Source organism: Pteropus medius, unplaced genomic scaffold (assembly GCF_902729225.1).
Source record: "Pteropus medius unplaced genomic scaffold, Ma_sr-lr_union100, whole genome shotgun sequence".
In the NCBI taxonomy this organism is placed as follows: domain Eukaryota; kingdom Metazoa; phylum Chordata; class Mammalia; order Chiroptera; family Pteropodidae; genus Pteropus; species Pteropus medius.
In genome coordinates, this window is record NW_024350923.1 from 4,784,605 (window position 1) to 4,804,493 (window position 19,889).

At 48.7% G+C, this 19,889-nt stretch overlaps 2 protein-coding genes and 1 pseudogene across 2 annotated transcripts; 2 read left to right on the forward strand and 1 right to left on the reverse strand.

Moving 5' to 3' along the window:
• Positions 1-3,087: 3,087 nt before the first annotated feature.
• Positions 3,088-14,210, reverse strand: CCS (copper chaperone for superoxide dismutase). The gene is made up of 8 exons (XM_039840780.1): positions 14,056-14,210; positions 13,643-13,715; positions 8,484-8,621; positions 8,092-8,269; positions 7,459-7,519; positions 3,662-3,739; positions 3,487-3,590; positions 3,088-3,393 (listed from the first exon to the last, which is right to left on the reverse strand). The coding sequence occupies exons 1-8, from the start codon at positions 14,092-14,094 to the stop codon at positions 3,240-3,242; spliced, it is 825 nt and encodes a 274-aa protein (XP_039696714.1). The 5' UTR covers positions 14,095-14,210; the 3' UTR covers positions 3,088-3,239.
• Positions 6,873-6,991, forward strand: LOC120584886 (uncharacterized; annotated as a pseudogene).
• Positions 14,211-14,221: 11 nt separating the features above from the next.
• Positions 14,222-18,545, forward strand: CCDC87 (coiled-coil domain containing 87). Its single transcript, XM_039840778.1, is given in 2 exon segments — positions 14,222-15,828; positions 15,831-18,545. Coding segments are annotated over 2 exon segments (2,532 nt in total). The 5' UTR covers positions 14,222-14,363; the 3' UTR covers positions 16,898-18,545.
• The last annotated feature ends 1,344 nt before the right edge of the window (positions 18,546-19,889 follow it).

Here is a 19,889-nt window from a genome sequence, read left to right on the forward strand (position 1 = left end):
TTGGCCCTGAAGATTGGAACGATGTAGCTGCAAGCCCATTTAAGACATTTCATATAAATGAAATCATACACATATATGACTCTGGTGTTCTGGCTTCTTTCACTTAACATAATGTTTTCAAGATTCATCTGCATTGCAAGTTTTTCATTAATCTAAAATAATTTCAAAATAAAACGTTTTTAAACTTTGATTTTAGGATTGTGATTTTTAGCTAAAAATATGTATATTTTTTAAAGATTGTTAATGGTAGTACAATAGTTTCTCTGTATTGATACATTTAAGATTTACCAGGAAGTAGGTTGGGAAGTTTACATTTAAGCCAGACATCTGTGGTATTTAAGAAAATTAAATGTATTACATATACAAAAATACTTTTAGAAGATTGAGAGAACTTAAGTTGCAAATGGGTATGATTATTTAAAGGAGTCTGATATATCCAACCTGAGTTATCAAAGAAAAGATAAAGATAATAGTTCTTATATTGCTAGATTTATAAATAGAACAATAAAATGTGTAATCTGAATTTGAAAGCCTAAGGAAAACTAGGTTTTAAATGTATTCATCTCATCAAATTGAATCATTATTATATGTTTCTTGTGGCTGTTTAAATAAATTACCGTAAACCTATTGGCTTAAAGTAACAAATTTATTCTCCCACAGTTCTGAAGGCCAGGAGTCCAAAATTAGTAGCACTGGGCTGAAATCAAGGTGCCAACAGGGCCTTGCTCTCTCCAGAGAATCTATTCCTCTCATCTTCCAGCTGTTTTCTGGTGGCTGCATTACTCCAATCTTCAAGGTCAGAACCATCAACTCTCTCTCTGCCATCTTCCCATTGTGTTCTCTGTATATCTGTCAAAACTCTTTCTGCCTCATTAGGATACATATGCTTGCATTTAGTACCCAGATAATCCAGGATAATCTCATCTCAAAATTGTTAACTTAATCACATCTGCAAAGACCCTTTTTCCAAATAAGGTAACATTGACATCTTCCAGGGATTAGGAACTGATAACTTGGGGGCCATTTTCAGCCTATCATAGTAATTAAAAAAACAAACAAACAAACAAACAAACAAACAAACACCTAATTGTTAATAATTTTTTCAGTGCACCGAAGCCACTAAAGTGCATCATAAACATGGTGACAGATTCTTTCCTGCTGAAATTGGTAGCGTTATTATTGGGCAATGAGACCCAGGGAGCCCACAGCACTTTCCTCTTTGCCTTAAAGCTGAGCTGTTACGGTGCTTCTCTCTCCCAGTGTTTTCAGGTATAATCTATCTCTGGCTAAGATAACGTAGGTCCTTTTTGGAAGTGGGTGACATATATTTAGAGGGAAGTGTTGGGGAACTGGAGGATGGTCCTGATCTCTACTATACCAGGACAGGGAGCAGCAGGCAGACACACCTCTCTCAGAAGATGCCGGGCCGTGAGCTAACTATTTTTTGAAAGCTGAGACTAGTTAAGAGCATAGACTTGAAGCCATACCACCTGCGTCTGAATCTAGCTAGATCCGGTCATGTTACTAGCTGTGTGACCTTGAGCAAGTTACATAACCACTCTGTGCTTCAGTTTCCTCATCTGTAACATGAGATGATAACAGAATCCACCTTGTAGTTCTGTCATGGGGATTAAATGAATTACAGCATGTGAAGTGCTTACAACAGAGCCTGGCACTTAATAATCACTATCAGGGCTAAGCATCCTTGGCTGCAGTTCCACTACTGCTTTAAAGATGGGGCTTCAAAATGTTTGAACAGTATTTTGCGATTAAAAACAGAGTTTGAACACCACACGGCTAAGAGTTCAGAAAGAGAAAACTAATGGGGATGTTGATTCCTTAAGAGTTGAAACAGATCGGTAGGGAATAGTGAACAGTTTAGACATAAAAGGGTTAAATCCAGCTATAATTCCACAAGGAAGGTGAGAGCAGGTCGGGGGTTGGCTGTAGGCAGAGTCTAAGAGGAGTGTCTACAATGATTGGGCTATGGGGAAAGACGCATGGGCCCCAGGCTTAGAAAGATTTGGTTTCCCAGGAACCAAGGGGAGCTGGGAAGCAACCAGCATAGGCTTGGCAAAAAAAGCAGCGTCCAAGGGCTGGGGCTAGAGGTACAGCCAGCAGCCTTCAGGGGGAACCAGGCAGGGCCTGGAGAATGGGAACAGAGCCAGGTGCATCTAAGCCAAGGCCAACTAACTATAAAACCACCCACAAGAATCAAGTAGGCAGTGTAGGGGGCAAAGTTTGAACTCCAACAGTTCGCTGTGTCATTAAAGCAGCTTTGTCATAAGCAAGCCTGACACTAGTCTGTGGATGTCAGCTATCTCTGAGAGGGCAGTCAGGCTGGGGCTACCTCCAGGACCCCGTTTGGCCTCAGAATCACAGCCACTGCTCCCTTGACTTGCCATGTGCCAGGCCCTGTGCCAAGCACTTCGCTTATTAATGAGAAGTCTTCTACTTGTGAGTAAAGAAATCAACTCAAGCCAGATTAATTTTTAAAAAGGGGGAGGGGTGCACTGGGAGGATACAGGAGTGTCTCTTGAACCACAGGTCAGGAGATAGCTGGCCTCAAGAAAGGCCTAGAGTTGGGGGGACGCTTGTACGTCTGGCATTGTCCAGCAACTCTTAGGTTCTCCTTGTGCATCCACCTCATTCATCCTCCTCGGCAGATGTGGATACTCATCCTCCTCGGCAGATGCGGATACTCATTTAAGTTGATAAGGCAGGGAGAAGAGGCTGCCTGCAGCCCCCATAGCCCCATGTGGCAGATGCAGCCACAGGGAGAAACTGAAGCTACATCTGCTCGGCTTTCTCAGGGAAGGCAAGGCCCTGCATGAGTCAGGTGTTCATCTTGGTTCTAACTGGCTACGGTGAGGGGCGGGGGACAGGCCACAAAGAGAAATATGACTGCTACGGCCCTTCATTGTGACCTCAAGGAGGAAGATGCAGCCTGAGGAGGTGGGTGGATTTGAATTCAGTTTTGTTTGGCTCCAAAGCCAAGAGCTGGCCCTTGAAGGGGAGGGCAGAGGCAGAGGGACTGTGTTCGCCGAGCTCATTTAAGGGCCATAGAGGCACAGACAAAACACAAAGTTCCATATGAAAATAAAACTTTAATTTGCCAAGGGAGCATCACAGCCACCCCTGCACACCCCATATCCTAGTTCTCCTCCCTCTCCTCACCCCCAGAAGTGGACGGCACACTTTCACTGGGAGCAGTAAGAGACTCGAGGCTGAGGCCACACTCATAGGTGGGCAGGGGGCTGGGCCGGCTCCTTTCGCCCCTCGCCAGCAATGGGCCGGCCTCGCTCCTCCCAGATGGTGAGGCCGTCGCAGGAGCAGATCTGCTTGGAGTTCTGGAAGAGGCCAGCGGAGCGTGCGATGATGCCACAGGCCAAACTGCAGAAGGATGTGTGGTCAAGGGTGGGTACTTGTCCGGGCCCCTCCAGGTCTCCGCACGCACGGCCTCCTAATGGGGGTGGCATTACCTACCTCTTTCCTGAGTTCCCTGTGATCTTGGATAAGGGATGGCCACCCCGGCCCAGGTCGTCTTCTCCCTCATCGATGACCAGGCTTCGACCAATCACATCCCATATCTTTGAGGGGAGACAACAGCCTTAGACAGTGGACCTGTGAGGAAAGGTCCCCACTTTCTTTTCCACCCTACCTTTAGCTGCTCGTCCTCTATCCTGAAGTTGGCTCGGCCGTCAGCATCCGCACGGACGTTCCCCAGGTCTCCCCGGTGCTGCAATGAGAGCCAGGGAGGAGGAGCACATGGGGCACGGCTGCTACCTTCTGGCTTTTCAGTATCGGATTCCCCTTCCCAAAAGTACCAGTGTCCCCCTGTGGGTATCGTCAGGTAGGGTGAAGGGATAGCCCAGGACATAAGGAAGGCAACTGGATGCTGGCCCCCGGATCTGCTGGGCAGAATGACAGTCCACTGAAAACAGCCAGTGACTCCGTTCCTAGGAAGTCAAGACTGTTTCTCCTACGAGGCTATCGCCCAGCCTTGCACCCCAGTCTCAGAAGCCAGCCCAGTTCCTGCTTCTCTCCAAGTCCGGTTCTCTAGCCTCCTGCTGACTCTGTGAGGCCTCCACAGTCTGTGATTCTCCTGGGCTTAAGATGGACAAGCTTGGCTTCTTGACCATCAGACCAGCATCCTTTCCTGACTTCCGGCCTCCGGAAGCAGAGAGAAGAAAGTCAAGGGGCAAAGGGCCTATTGTGTCCCTCCAGAAGCCGGCTCTGCCACCTTCTCCCTTGAAGGTAATAAAAATGCCATAACACATCTACAGAGCAGCTCCTACATCAGGCACCCTCTGCCAGGCATGTGGGTGCATACGTGGTCACCACCCTCAAGGGGTCGCAGCTCGGTGGGAGCCCGATGTGGAACAGACAGTGATTATTTAGTACAACACTGAGTGTGTAGTAGACCTTACTGGTGAGTCACAGAGACTCGCATCTGTGTAAATAAATTGTCTCCAACTTGACACCTTGGGCAGAAACAAGTACCTATACCACTGTGGGTGGTACGTAAGGCCTTGCTGAAAAGTATGGTCACAAAGCATGTCACTATATGATGGGTCTGACGAGCAGCAAGAAGAGCCATTTCTCTTTTATCCTGTTTTCTCAGAGAGACATCTGCTGCTTACATCTGGTACTTTTTGTTATGCCCTGTATTGGGGGCTTTTATGGTAGAAAGATCAAGGAGGGGGAGGCGAGGACACTGAGCCTTGGGGAGTGTTTTCAGGACTGGGCTGAGGGAGCAGCAGTGGGCAGTGCAGCAAAGGGTCAGGTGAGGCAGCCTTCCCAGTCCCTCCCCTCCACATGGGTGGATAGAACTGGGCCGGATGGCCTTGAATGTCACACCAAGCAACTGGGCAGAGCCTGGTACCCTCGGCGCAGGGGAGCCAAGAAGCGTTTCAGGGAGGGGTATGACATGGTGACCCAATGTTTTGCAGCGATCCCTCTAGTACGGTACATGAAGAGAAAGAACTGGAGGGGGACAACGAGAGAAGGGAAGAAAGCTGAGACCAGTTCGAAGACATGCAAAGGGACAACCAGGCTTGGATGTAAATTCTCACACATCTGTCCAAAACCAGATGTTGAAATCTAAAAAGAACCTGCCAGTCATCATGGCAGCCTTGGCCATACAGCTCTTGCTCAAGTCTTCTTCCATCTACACCGGACTCCAGCTGACTCCAGCCCCTTCTGATTCCTGGCCCTGAGAGGGGCCTTGGCCCAGGGCATAGGTCATCTCTTGTCCTTCAGAAACCTCCGCTTCATAAGCAACATAGTCTGCAGTTCCCAGATGCTCCTTGCTGGTTCATGCCTCCAGGTCTCTGCTAAGCCTGCCACTACCAGCCCCGCAACTCTTCACCTGCTTAATTCTGGCTCAGCACCTTTCAAGGCTCTGTGAGGAAGACAGGCTTAAGCAGCACTTCCTTGTATTCATATACTTGTATGCTTCCCGCTGAGCGCGGACTGGACTCAGTGTCACTCTCAAGATTAGGTTACAAAAGAGTGTGGCTTTGGTCTTGGATGCCCTCCCTCGCTCTCTCATTCACTTGCTGAAGGAAGCCAGCTGCTGCGTTGTGAGCTGCCCTAGGGAGAGGCCCACGTGGCCAAGGATTGACATCTGGCCAAGAGCCAGGGAAGCCTCGAGGCCTGCCAATAGCAGCGTGAGCGAGCATGGAAGCAGACCGTCCCCACCTTGAGCCTGGCAATCCTATAGCCCCAGCCAACATCTTGGCTGAAGGCTGTGAGAGACCCAGAGCCAGACGCTCCAATCCTCACTAAGCTGCACCCAGAGAAGCTATGAGTTGATAAGTGCTTGGTGCTTTAACCCCTAAGTGTGGAGTAATTGGATTCACAGCAATAGATAACTAATACACTAAACGCAAGCATGGGACTGTACAATGGACCTGACAGAAAGGCTTCTCCAACTTTGGGGGGAGCAGGGGTTGGAATAAAAACTTTTGACCATGAAAAATGTGACAGAGCTGTGAAAAGTACAAAAAATCAGTTACATGAATTAAGAAACACATACCATGTTTTCACTTGTCTTGTGTCAGAAGCCTGCAAATTTTCATCAAGATAGAAAATAAAAACCAAGGAAGCCTGAGTCCTGGGAGGGCATAAAGAGGAGTCACCAGTTCTTAGGACCAGGCCCCAGAGCCTTCCTGGTACCAAATCCCCGTGTGGGGGGAGCACATACCACCGGAAGTGGAAGATGGTCTTAGGTGTGTGTCCACTAGGAGACATCAAATCCCCAGGAGAGGAGGCAGTCCTCTTTGGCTTGACATCTGGGATAAAGTTTTAGTTTGCTGGTAACAGGTCTTTGACACGGCTCTGTCTAACATTCGCTAATCACTTTAACAAAAGACAAAGGGGACCTCAATCCCCAGCAGGACTCCAAGAACACTTGTAGGCCTGCACTGATTTATTTCTACAAAGATCCTCCCATTACGGCTAGAAGTACTGGTTCGCCATTCTCTGTGGCAATATCAAGTTTCTTGTTAAAAATAAATCTATCTTTACTACATAAAATAATGACTTGATTTGCTTCAAAATAATGGTGGACAAGGTCTGGGGTGTAGACAAAATAGGCTCAGCCATGAGGTGGTGACTTGAAACTCGGTAACAGGGACCCGGGGGTTCGGGACAGTAGTTTCTTTACTTTGGAATCTGTGTGAAACTTTCTGTGACAGGTTAAAATACTAAAAATAACTAAATTTACCTAAGGAAAAAAATGAGTCAATTTAAACCAAAACATTGAGTAACAGAACAAGCAGTACTCAGGTTAGGCAAAAATCATTAAGGCAGCATGTGACTTCGCTGCTGATGGGGAAAGCACTTCTCTGGTGAAAAGTGAAACTCCAGTCTACGGCCATGCCACCCTGAACATGCCGGATCCCGTCTGATCTTGGAAGCTAAGCAGGGTCGGGCCTGGTTAGTACTTGGATGGGAAACTACCTAAGAAGACCAGGTGCTGTAGGCGTAAAATAAAAAATAAAAAATAAGAGATTGTAAGCTGACAAGGTCCTTGCAATCTGTGAGGTCAACCAAGGGTTGCCTTGCCTATAAAAAAAAAAAAAGAAAGAAAGAGAGAGAGAAAGAGGAAGGAAGGAAGAAAGGAAGGAAAGGAGGGAGGGAGGGAGGAAGGGAGGGAGAGAAGGAAACTCCAGGACCAGGAGTTGGAGCGTCGGGAATGGCTATTTAGTTCAGGGAAAACCTTCAACTTCAACATGCTGCCCGTGCCCCTCCAACCCCACAGGACTGGGAGTGCCTAGGGGGCAGACCTTGAACACAGGAAGTGTCAATAAATGCTTCTAAAGGGAACAAAAGGAAGTGAAGGGAAAAGACCCCACCAAAAAGGAATCTCGCCCAAAGGTGCCAAGAGCTGCCTGCTCTGCCTCTGAGATCTTGGGCTCCCTCAGCCCAAGCCTCGCCCAGACGAGCACTCACCCGGTGAGCATCCTGCGGGCCCCCATGAGACGTTCCATCAGGGTTAAAGTGGTCCCCACAGCTAAGAAGACAAGGCAGCAGGTGGGCAGCAAAACAGCAATTCATAGGCCAAGTGACCCATACCCTACATTTGTTTCATTCACTGATTCATTCATTCATTCATTCAACAAACAGGCCCTCTCTATGATAGGCTTTGGTCTGAGGGTACCAAGAAGAATCGAACATGGGTCCTGCCCTCAATAAGCTTGCAGAGGAGACACAGCTGAGTCAACGACTAATTGTACCACAGCATGACAAACACCACGACACAGGGACCTGCCCTTCTCATGTCCGGGTGTTACCTTCCATCTCAGAGGCAGTAAAGGTGGCTAAGAGCAGGAGCATCCAGGTCAGATTTTGGTTCAAATCCCCACTTTACTGTTTACATTCTTTGGGGCCTTTGACAAGTCATTTAACTTCTTCGAACCTCAGTTGCCTCATCTGTACACAGGGCCTATGTGCATATGCCTCACAGGGTACTTGTGAGTAACAAGTATCACAGTGTGTGTAAAGGATTCAATACAGCCCCCTGCACATAGTAGGTGCACGACTGGGAGAATAAGGATTCTACAAGGGAGGTTACAGACGACTTACCTGTTGCAGTTCTTTGTGAGGTCCCCAAACTGGTGGACATGTAGTCCGTGAAGCCCAGGCTCCAGGCCATCAATGGTCCCCTCGATGAGGCAGCGCTCAGGGGCTAGCTGTAGGAAGCGTACCACCCCCTGCACAGGGCCAGGTCCCCCCAGAATGGCCACTGCTGCCCCCAGATTCTCTGCAATGTATTAGACATCCAAGTTGGCTCGCTACCTCACCCAGCCCCACCCCTTCATAAGCTGGGGGCGGGCATAGAGAGAGCCCCACGTAACTTTTACGCCTTCCCCAAAGCCTCTCCAACCCAAAGCCCCCAAATCCTAGGTTAGATTTGTACCAGTCCCAGGCCACCTCCCTCCCAGAGAGGCAAAGACAAGGCCACAGTGGTTACTCACGCAGTAAGTCACTGCCCATGCCCTTGAGCACCGCCTGCCGCCCAGTGCCTTCCAGGAGGGCCTGCACTTCCTGGCTGGGCAGGGTGGTCTGCAGCAGGACCATCTGGTTCTCCAACTGCACCTCCACACCGTGGATACCTGGGAGGAGAGAGCGGGCAGAGGGCAGCAGAGGGCAGGCGCCCTATGCTGGGAACAGGGAAGAGAGAAACAGGGCGTCTCCTAATCTCCATCTTCATCAACCTTCTCATGGCTGGAGGCAGGTTCAGAAGCTGCTTTCTAGCTGTGTGAGGCCCTTAACCTGAGTCTGTTTCTTTAAAAAGTGGAGATAATGCCACCTCACTCCCAGGATTATAGTGAGTCCTTATTATGTGCCAGGCACTATTTATAATTTTTGAAACATAGATCATTCTTTTAAAAATATTTTTATAAAAGTGGGCTCTCAATAAACACATTATTCATGACAGTCAAAGGGTGAAAACAACTCAAAGGCCCATCTACCAAAGAATGGATAAATGTGGTATCTCCACACAATGAAATACTATTCAGCCACAAAAAGAACTGAAGCAGGGTGACATGCTAAAAAACGAAGCTTGAAAACATTATGTTACAGGAAAGCCAGTCCTAAAAGACCACATATTAGATGTCATTCTGGATGAAATGTCCAGAATAGGTAACTCTATTATAGAGACACAAAGTACACCAGGGACTATGAGAATAGGAGGATATAATTTCTAGCTAAAGGATACAGTTTCTTCATGAAGTGAAGAAATATAAAATTGATAGTGGTGATGGTTATACAACTCTGTGAATGTATTAAAAACCACTGAATTGCATACTTGAAATGGGTGAACTTCATGACATATGAATTATACTCAATAAAGCTGGTTTACACATAAGAAAGGCGGCTATCACCATCTTCACGAGAGCTAACATTTACTGAGCAAGCCCTGAGGGCTTTTTCGTACTTTACCTGTAGTAAGTAACTCATTTCATGTTCAAGTAACCTTGTGAGATGTGTACTCTTATTCCCAATATTACAGATGAGGAAACTGAGGCACAGAGAAATTAAGAAACTTGCACAAAGTCAATTGTAGTAACCTGCAGGACTGGAATCCGTCCCAGGCAACCTAGCTCCGGAGCCCAAGCACTTCACCTGGATGCTGCTCACCCTGAGAGGCAGCCCCCAGCCTCCAGGCTGGGTTGGGACCCCCTCCTCTGCCCTCCTCGCAGCTCCCACTCCCCAACGTAACTTGCGCTGCACCGATTACAATCCTCTATGAGGACAGAAGCTCTGGGTAGTCCACAGGGTCAGGTTCAAAAGTCAGTGTGTCTCAGTGCCCCGCAAATCCCCAAAGTCACCCCTGTGTGTACACAGCCTGTGGGATGATTGTGCCACATGCTTAGCTGAGGAACACTGAGCCAACTCAAAGAAGAAAGAGAAGGGACTTCTCTTTCATTTGGCTATTTGGGGCTCCCAAGTCTTTTAAGAGAACTCTTAAATCCTCAGCCAGCACACAGGGGGTGGGTGGGGAACCCTAAATGCTGTTCTCACCTGCAGGGCTTACAACCATTCTGTTTTGCTCTCCGCGTATTTGCTGCTCTGCAGGGTGAAGCCCGGGGGAGCCATGGGTGACCCAGGAGATGCAGGTTAAACGAGGCATTTCAGGATGGCGACACTGACCCCTGGCATTCCCTGCATCCCTGGCTTCTCTCCTCTGTAGTCTTTCAACAAGTGCGCGTTTGGCACGGAGGAAGCCAGGTCAGGGAAAGCACTGGGCCTAGTCCTCAGAGAGCTTGTAGGCTGTGGAAGAACTCAGACTATGCCTGCATTAACCATCAGGCAGAGAAGGGAATAACTCCCAGGGTACAGACCAGGTACCTCAGCTGTCACACTCCTTCCTGCTCAAAGGAGGCAAAACGGAGATGCTACTGAGAGAAGCCAGCACCTGAGGGACGGGAGTACACGGCCTGTGGTTACAAAAGGTCTCATTGGCTTGCTTCTTCAGATCCCCTGCAGCATCCATGACACTGCTGGGGGACAGGCAGAATGTGTAAGAGATCAGTTGGGTATATGTCTTCCCCTGCAAGTATGGGGCAATTATGTGAGAAGAAAACCCTCCAAATAACTAAACTGTCCCTCATTTCACACAACATCTCATCCTGGGCCGCCCAACAGCCTGTGAAACCTTGGAGTTCCAGGTCCACCTAGAGGTGCCTTCTGATGCAAAGTGGGGTGTGGACAGGATGGCAGGGAACTCTTGTGGCCTGAGCCTGCAGGGCATGCCAAGAGCTGTGTGCTCTGCTTTACACACATCAGGACGGTGACACTGTCATCTGGCAGGTGAGGAAATGACACTAGAGGCTTATGCAACTAGCTTGAGGTCACAAAGTTTGGAAGGTAGCCTGTCCAACCCCAAAGCTGATGCTTGGTTCCCTTGTCCCAAGGAAGCAGGCTTGGGCCCCAAGGGACTGATTGTCTGAGGCTCTGAGGGCTCAGATAAGGATGCAGTAAAAGAGGTTTCATTTACTCACTTGCCTGTTCATCTATTTAACCAAAGTCCAGGAAGCACCTATCATGCGCCATGTTCCAAGCAGTGGGGATAGAGCTGGGAACAAGTCTGGTGATGTCTCTGCCCAACACAGCAGCACACACTCCAGGGCAGGAATACGGATATCAAAGATGCGCATGAGACTCAGTGAAAAGTGTGACCAATGAAATGGGTATTAGGGAACAACTTGGGGGTGAGCCACTTAGATAGGCTGGTCAAAGGCTCTCTGAGCCTTTAAGCGAAGGCCTGAATGTAGCCAGGGAAGGGCATTCCAGCAGAGGGAACAGCATGGGCAAAGATCCTGAGGCAGGAACAACATCGGCACATTTTAGCAAAGGCAAATGTGGCTGAACCTGGGAGTAAAGAGAATAGTAAGATATGGAGCTATAAGTGGAGACCGATCAAATAAAGCCTTGTCGGCAACAAGCGAGAATCTGGATTTTAATTTTAATGCAACGGGTGGTCTTTTGGGGAAGCTATAGTGGACAGTGGTGCAGAGTGTGGGCTCACGAGTTGAAATTCTAGGTCTGCCACATACTAGCTGTGCGGCCTTACATAAATTACTCAACCTTTCTGTTGAGTTTTCTATTCAGCTTCTTCATCTGCAAATGGAGAGAGTAATACTACCTACTTCAGAAGGTTATTTGAGGTCTAAATGAGTTATTTCATATTTAGCAATTGGAACAGTGCCTGGTCCATGGGAAGCTCTTAAACATTGCATCTAGAGGATTTTAAAAGAGGGCAGCCACATTATCTGATGTGTGACTTTACAAATCACTCTGGCTTTTACGTGGAAAAGCTATTAGAGGGGGCACCAGAGGCAACAGGGAGCTCAAAGAGAAGGACCTTGTGTGGGTCAGGGAGAGGTGAGGTGGCTTTGGATTGGTGTGAAGGCCAAAATAGAGAAGCTGGATTCTGAGTATGTTTTAGACATACAGCAGACAAGACTTTATGACAGACTGGCTTCGGTGCAGGTGAGTTCCTGATCTGCTGATTCTCTGCTCCTGAAATGAGAGGGCTCCAAGTAGGAAGTTCTTTGTAACTATGCGCTTCCTGAACTCCTGACCTGAGTCTGAACCAAAAAGAGGCTGGCTCTCCAGCTAAGCAGCAGTTCAGTTTGGCTGGTGAACCACAGAGTGTGGCCAGGTCAGCCCTTGTTTACTTCACGGCCCAGTGAGGAAGAAAAGATAAGGCCACAGTGAACCCCAGCATGTGCGATAAGTTCAAGGAAGTGAGCCTTGGGCTGGGAGCTCCTTCCACTTACACCTACGAAAGGAGCAGAGCGCTCTTCCCCAGGGCCCCAGAGCCTCCTGGAGAGGGCAAATCTCTCTCTCCACATTGTGAGAAACTACAATTTCCCTGCTCAGCCCATGGAAAAGCCAAGCTGGCTCCAGTTACCCAGATCGAAAAATGTGGAGTCACCAGCATTTTTTTCCTGTGCCTAAGAAACCTTCTGAGAACTAAAAATTGCCCTGCGTCCAACAGAAAGTCCAGCTGTCTGCTGTCCCAGCAAGAATATTTTCCAGGAAGTGGAGAGCCCAACATCCTTGGAAAGCTTCTTTCGGTGAAATGAATCTCCGCAGACCCTCACTCACCATCCCTGAAACACGTAGCAAACCCAGCTTCAAGATCTGTCCCCTATTACCCCTGTCCAGCCAGTTTATCACCTATAAGCTCCTCCTCTCATACTTCCTAGGATTTAGTGGGCTCTCATTACATGCCAAAGACTTTTCTAAAGTGATAATTAATTTACTCTGCACCACAATCTTCTGGAGTAGCTTCCATTATCACGTCCATTTAAATACTGAAGAAAGAGGCGCAAAAAGTAACATGCATGAGGCCTCAGTGCCATTAAGTGGCAAAAGGGGATTTGAATCCAGTCTGACTCTAAAGCACACATCCCTAACAACTGTGACACACTGCTGTCCTATACAGAACTGAGTGTCATCACTGTCCCCGCTTCATCTCAGCTCCTCCCAGAACTGCTCGTTCACGAGCAATGCTTGTATGCTCATCGTTACCTAAGGCAGGGACTGTACCTGAAACACCTGTGAACCCTTCTCCCTAAAAAGCCCCCAGCATCTGGTCCATACCTGCTGAATGACTGGATGAACGCACATTTAGCACAAAGGAATGCAGTTCCCAGTGCCATGCTGGTGGCTATGCCTTCTTAGATCTTTCCGATTGTGCTAGGTCACCTCCAGACCAGCTAGTTAGCTGGATTTTGAGAATCAGGAGCTGCCTAGAATGGAACATGGCCAGGGCTGCCTTTTGCTTTGTCGAGATTATGCTGTTTTAACAAGCAAGAACAGCCTATTTTCCAAGGAACTCCCTCTGTAGCTGGGGCTACACTCAGCCTAGCTCCTCACTCTCCAGGCATCTGAGGTTTAAGACACTAGAAGAACAGGCAGTTAGTTGCTGGCAGGGCAGGCTTGAGACCTGTACTCCAAACTCTGCCTCTGGGTCTTTATGTGATTCTGAGCATATTCCTTCCTCTCTCTGGGTCTCAATTTCTGCATCTGTAAAATGGGAGGAGGGTTAGTCTACGAGATTTGCCTGCCTCTCCCAGAGGACTCCAGACTGTCCGCTGAAAATTTATGCGGCTCTTACCTGCCACCCCTTGCAGGGACTTGCGCACCGCGTCCACGCAGCTCTGACAGGTCATCTGCACTGCAAACTCCAGCTGCAAGGGCGGCAGTGACCGGCCGATGAGATCTGGGGACCCCTATTGCGTAAGTTTCATAACCTCCTAGGGCCACCCCAAAGGCCTGGGGAAACGCTCCATGTGACCCCTCCTCAAGCGCCTTCTTCATTATCACTCAAGATCACTTCAGGACCAACACCCGCATACATTAACGCCAAGGACCCTGCTACTCTGGCACCTGTTTCACGCCGGAGCCCCAGGCCTCGCCCCTGGTGCCTGATTCTCCGCCCCCCCCAACCCCCTTCGCGAGTTAACGATCACCCCTAGGGGCCGGGGCTCTCTGCCGGGCGAGGATCCCACACGAGGCCTCGACCCTCACCGTGCAGGCGGTCCCACGGTCCCCCGAATCCGATGCCATCTCGGACCCAGTCACTGGAGGAAGGACCCGAACTGCTAGAAACCTGCAACGCAAACCTAGGACAGTGTCGCGAAGAGGCGGAGCCTCGAAAGCCGGCCTTCGCCTCGCCTCCAGGTGCGCGCGCACACAAGGCCCCGCCCCCCGCCCCCTCACGGCCACTGGGCGGAGAGCAAGGGCCGCGCAGGCGCTTTGCGGACGTCCGGCCCCCTGGTTGTCTTAGTAACCACTTGGTCGCCTCTGCATCTGTGGCCTGCGCCGCCAGCGCTAAAATGGATCCTTTTAAACAGGAATCCGAGCTCCAGCAGTTTTACCACCAGTTGCTGCGTCCGCTGTCACTCTTTCCCCGCAAGCCGACGCGCCCAGAGTCTCAGAAGCGCCTCTCGCTGGACGTCCCGATGCTACTGCCCCTGCCCGTCTCGCGGCTGACAGTGGCATCACTGTGCCGCCGGGTGGCCAAGCGGCTGGCCAGCAGCGGGCTGACCGAGCGGATGCCTCCCGAGGGCCGACAACGTTTCACAAAGGTCATCTTGGACGAGCTAAAGTGCAGCTGGCGGGAGCCGCCCCCCGAGCCTAGTCTGAGCCACTTGAACAACCAGAGGCTGCGGAAGCGGCTCCTGGTCTACGTGCTGCTGAGCTGCGAGCAGCTCTTCTTACGCTACCTGCACCTGCTGAAGACCATGTCCGCCACCTCAGAGGTCTTCACCGAATCAGCCACACTCACCCGGTTGACCGCCAGCCTCGCCAAGGACTGCACGGTCTTCCTCACCAGCCCTGATGTCTACCGTAGCCTGCTCGCCGACTTCCGCGCCCTGCTGAAGGTAGAGCAGGCCAAGGGCGGCTTATACAAGCTGCGCCCCATCGGCCCCCCTGCGGCTTTCAAGCCATGGCCTCAAGGCACCAGCGTCACCCAAGGGCCATGCTGCAACCTCAACCTGAGCTACCTCATCCAACTCAGCCGCGCACCAGAGTTTCTCAGTGAGCCCGAATCAGACCCAGTGAAGGAATTGAAGTCCATCCCCAAGCTGAAGAGGAGAAAGCCTCTCCGCTGGCCGTCCTCCGCGCAAAAGAAGAGAGAGAGCGGCTTCAGTTCCTCACAGATTGTGTACTCCGTGGCTCCCACTAGCGAATCTCCCCGCGTCTCCCATTTGCCTCTCTACTCCCAGCTCCAGAAGGGCCAGTCCATGCCCTCTCTGCGTGAGGGCTGGAAGCTAGCAGATGAATTGGGCCTTCCTCCACTCCCACCTCGTCCCTTAACCCCGCTGGTCCTGGTTACAGAGAGCAAACCAGAGCTGGCAGGGGACCCGGTGACTGAGGACCTGAAGCAAATGATGAAGAACATGAAATTAGAGTGGACTCGCTCCTCACCGCTAGACTCAGGTCTGGCCCTGCTCCTGGGGGCCATGACCCACCGCCCAGCTGCAGCACAGTGCATGGCAGAGCTGCAGCGAATGTTGAATGAAGAAGAAGCCTCCAGGCAACAGGGCCCCAAATCCCCTCCACTTCAACCACAGCCAGTGACGGTTACTTTGAAGCTAAATCAGACTGTGGTCCAGGCAGCTGGTGTACAGATCTCTGAGAGAAAATTTTTGGATTCATTCCACATCAAGGGGACTGGAGTCCTGTACAACCACCTGGCTGGCGAACTGGATCCCAAACTTATTGAGGAAATGGATACTGACCGCTTTGTCGGTAATAGCATCAGGGAGGTCTACAAGGAGTTGATGAGCCGTGTCTCTACGACCACTTCTCTTTTGAGCAGGGACCCCTGATTGAGCCTGCAGCCAGTAAAGACTGGTCGATGTTCCTGACCTCAGCCTTTATACGTCAAGAGAAACAATATGTCATCAACCCCAAGCTGGCTGGACTTCATCCCCAGAGAGCAAACATTTTACAGCCCAATCCTGATAGGATGTCCGTCACATCACTCCAAGCAAGCAAAGCCTGGGAGAAGCAGGCAAACAAGCCCTCGTGGATGAACTGGTGGAAAACCACCTTGTCTGCGGATGACTATTTCAAGTATCTCACCAACCAGGAGACAGATTTCCTCCATGTCATCTTCCAAATGTATGAAGAGGAGGTTCCTGTGGAGACCGTTGCCCCTGTCAAAGAGCCCCTAAAGATTCAGCACCCTCCTCCATTGCTAAAAGATGAGGAGCCAGACTTTGTGCCAGGAGAATGGGATTGGAACACGGTGCTGGGGTACAGGCAAGAAACTAAGAGAATCAATCTCCTCGGAGAACCCTACAAAATCCAGAGCCTGCAGAAGCGTCTGGAGCGGCTGTGGTCCATGCTTGAGGTCCCCCACAAGGACCGGCTGGACATAGCCATCAAGTACAGCTCCAATGCCCGTCTGAGGCAGCTGCCTTCACTGGTGAGTGCCTGGGAGCGGGCCCTGCAGCCCATTCAGCTTCGAGAGATGTTGCTGGGGAAACTGGAGTGGTTTGAGCGACAGGCCTCTGACCCCAACCGTTTCTTCCAAAAGACGGGCATGGGTCTGAATCGCTTCCTGGAGGAAAATCAGATCCGCAGCCATCTGCATAGGAAGCTCAATCTCCTGGAGGCTCCTTTGGCTTCGCTCCTGGAGGAGATCGAGCTAATCTTTGATGAGCCAGTGACCTTCAAGGGGCGGCGCTACCTGGACAAAATGAAGCACGACAAAGTGGAGATGCTCTACTGGCTGCAGCAGCGGCGGCGGGTGCGGCACCTGGTCCAGGCCCAGAAGGCTTCCTATCAGTCTGTCATGTTCAGGAGGCTCAGCAGCTCACCTGCAATAGACCCTGAGAGTAACTCCATCCTTCTTTGACCAGGCCAAGTGCCTTCAAATCCCTCCCTAATTCCCCAACACCCAGCAGCTCATTCAGACCTCTCGACTGCTTTAGAAGAAGAAATATCTGAGGGTTCAGGAACACTGTGCTTTCAACTATCAAGGGACTGAGATCAACACTTTATTTTGACAGCGAAATTCTCTTAAACAACCCCCAGACCCAGCATTCTCATGTATGTCAAGCTAAGCAAAATACAGTCAATATCTCATATATCAAAAGAACTGAGACCACCCCTTGAGGTTCATTGTAATGGAAAACATCAGACAGAGGCAAACCATCACCTTCGGAATACTTTGGCATTTCTATCACACTACAGTAAATTGACCGACAGGGCCCCAAATCAAAAGGCTCAGTGGCATAATGGTTAAGAGCTAGGGCTCTGGAGTTAGCAGATATGGGGTTAAATCCTGGCTCTGTAACCTTGGGCAAGTTACTTAACTGCTCGGCACCTGTCACATGTCAGCTGAAGGGGTTGGATCCAGGTTGTCACCACTTCCAGTTCTAGCATACCGTGGGTGGAGTTAAATATTTTAATTAAACTTTTACCAGTTACTACAAGTACACGGTTCACAGTACATAAGGGTGCGTACTGAAAAGTAAGTGTCCTTTCCATCCCTCCCTCCAGGACCTCCGTTCCCCTCCCCGGGGGTAACAACTGTTACCAGTTTCTTGTGTATCTTTCCATTTCCTTATTCAGGAAATAATAATTGAGTACCTACTAGGTAGGTGGTTTATGCTCAGTCTGCATCACTGAACAAAACAAAGGCCCCTACCCTTTGTAGAGTTTATTTCTACTGGGAGGAAACAGACAATAAACCATAAACATAGTGTCTAAGAACATTGAATATTAGAGAGTGGTAAGTACTGTGGGGAAAAAAAAAGAATAGGGTAAGAGGAGATCAAAGGTGGTCTGTATAAGCTTCACTGGGAAGGTAAGAGTTGACCAAGGCTTGAAGGAGGGGAAGAAGTGAGCTCTGTGGACATGTGGGACAACAGCTGTCCTGACAGCCGCTGCAGAGCCTTAGGTAGAAGCCTGAGGTATCTCAGAAATGCAAGGTGGCCAGTGTGGGTGGAGCAAAGGAAGAGGAGGAGATGAGTCAGAAGGGTCATGACAAGGTACCGAGGGGCAGGTTAGATTACGTAAGGCCTCGTAGGCCATTGTATGAACTAGTTCAGAGATAGCCTATGCACATATGAGCATATATGTACATATTATCTATGCATATTTATAGCCACATCAATAGTAGCATGCCGTACCCTGTTTTTTTCCTTTTTTCATGCCTGAGCTCATATCAATACACATAGAGCTGCTTTAGTCTTTTTGATAGCTATATAGTATTCGTTGTATTTTTATTTTATTTAATCCCTTATTATCAGACACTTAGAAACAAAAACAATGCTCTAAAAACATCTTCGTTCATCTATTTAGGATTGCAACTATTTCTGTAGTTTAAATTTCTGGAAATGGAATTATGTTTAAGCATAAGCATTTGTAATTTTGGTAGCTATTACTAATCACCCTCCACAAAGGTTGTAACAATTTGCATTATCATCAAAATTGTATGACTATACTTTCCCCACTCTCAACAATAGAATGTTATCAAATTTTTAAATCTTTACCATCTAGTAGGTGAAAAATGGTATCTTATTTGAATTGTGTTCTCTTTTATGAGTGAAGTTGCATCTTTCATACATTTAAAAGCTGTTTTTATTTCTTTTTCTGTAAAATGCCCATGCCCTTTGCCCACTTTTCAATTGGTTATGACTATTTTGTTTTCTTGATTTTTTCAATGCTCTTTATATATTCAGGAAATTAGCCAACACGTTAGTAGTTACCTTGTGCAAAACACTTTCTCCACATGATTTCTTAGACTCCTCACAACCACCCGTGAAGTACGTATTTTAATTGCCATTTTACAGCTGAGGAAATGAAGGCTCAGGTAGGTTAGGTAACTTACCCAGGGTCATAAAGGCAGTAAAATGGAGAGCCAGGGCCCAAGCCCCAGACTTTCTGACCCAGAACCCTATATGTGTACTGATTCTGTGAGATACGGTAAGAGAGCTCTTAGACACAGCCTGCCTCACCTGCCAGTGTAGGTAATGTGAAAGCCTCAGATCTCCACTTACTATTGGCTGGCACATAAATTTCCACTTCGTTGTGTTTTTTGTATAAAACAGCATTCCTCAAACTTTCCCACTCAAGTACTTCTTAGATTGGAGGAAGATAAACAAGCATCTTGTTCAGGTATGAGGGATTGGGGGGCAGAGGGAGTAGAGGGAAGCAGTGCTGGTCTGAAAGGAATGAGAGAGATTTCTTTAAAGTCTTTTATTTTTGAAATTCATGCAAAATTTGCATTTTACTCCATAATATGTCCATATTTATTTTAATATGAAAATGATGCTTGACATCACTTATCTTTAAATTAAACTAGCCCTCTGGACAGATACGCTGTATTAGCATTTATTCTCTCCTGGCATACCGCTGTATTCTCCGGAAGTTACGCATAGCCTAGGTGAGAGACACTACAGCAGAAGTCAGCAAACTTTTTCTATGAAGAGCCAGGTAGAAAAATATTTGGGTCTTTGTGAGCAATATGTGACAAAGCTCGACTTGGCTTTCGTCACATGAAAGCAATTATAGATAACACCTGAGTCAATGGACAGGGCTGTGTTCCAATAAAGCTTTATTTCCAAAACAGGCAGCGGGCCAGATTTAGCCCGTAGGCTGTAGTTTGCTAATCAAAGTGCTGCAGCATCAGCCCCTTTAAAAAGCAAATACACTCAGGAAGAGTAAGACAGGAAGCTTGGTGCAGCATTTCTTAAAGCACGTTGCATAATAAGTTAATTCTGGGACCGGCTTTCCCAGAGTTCCAGACCTAAACCCATGGCTGTGCAATCCCCCATTGCTGATCCTGTTTACAGGTTTGGAGAATGTAATGATAACTACTGTTCATCCGTGCTTTACTGATT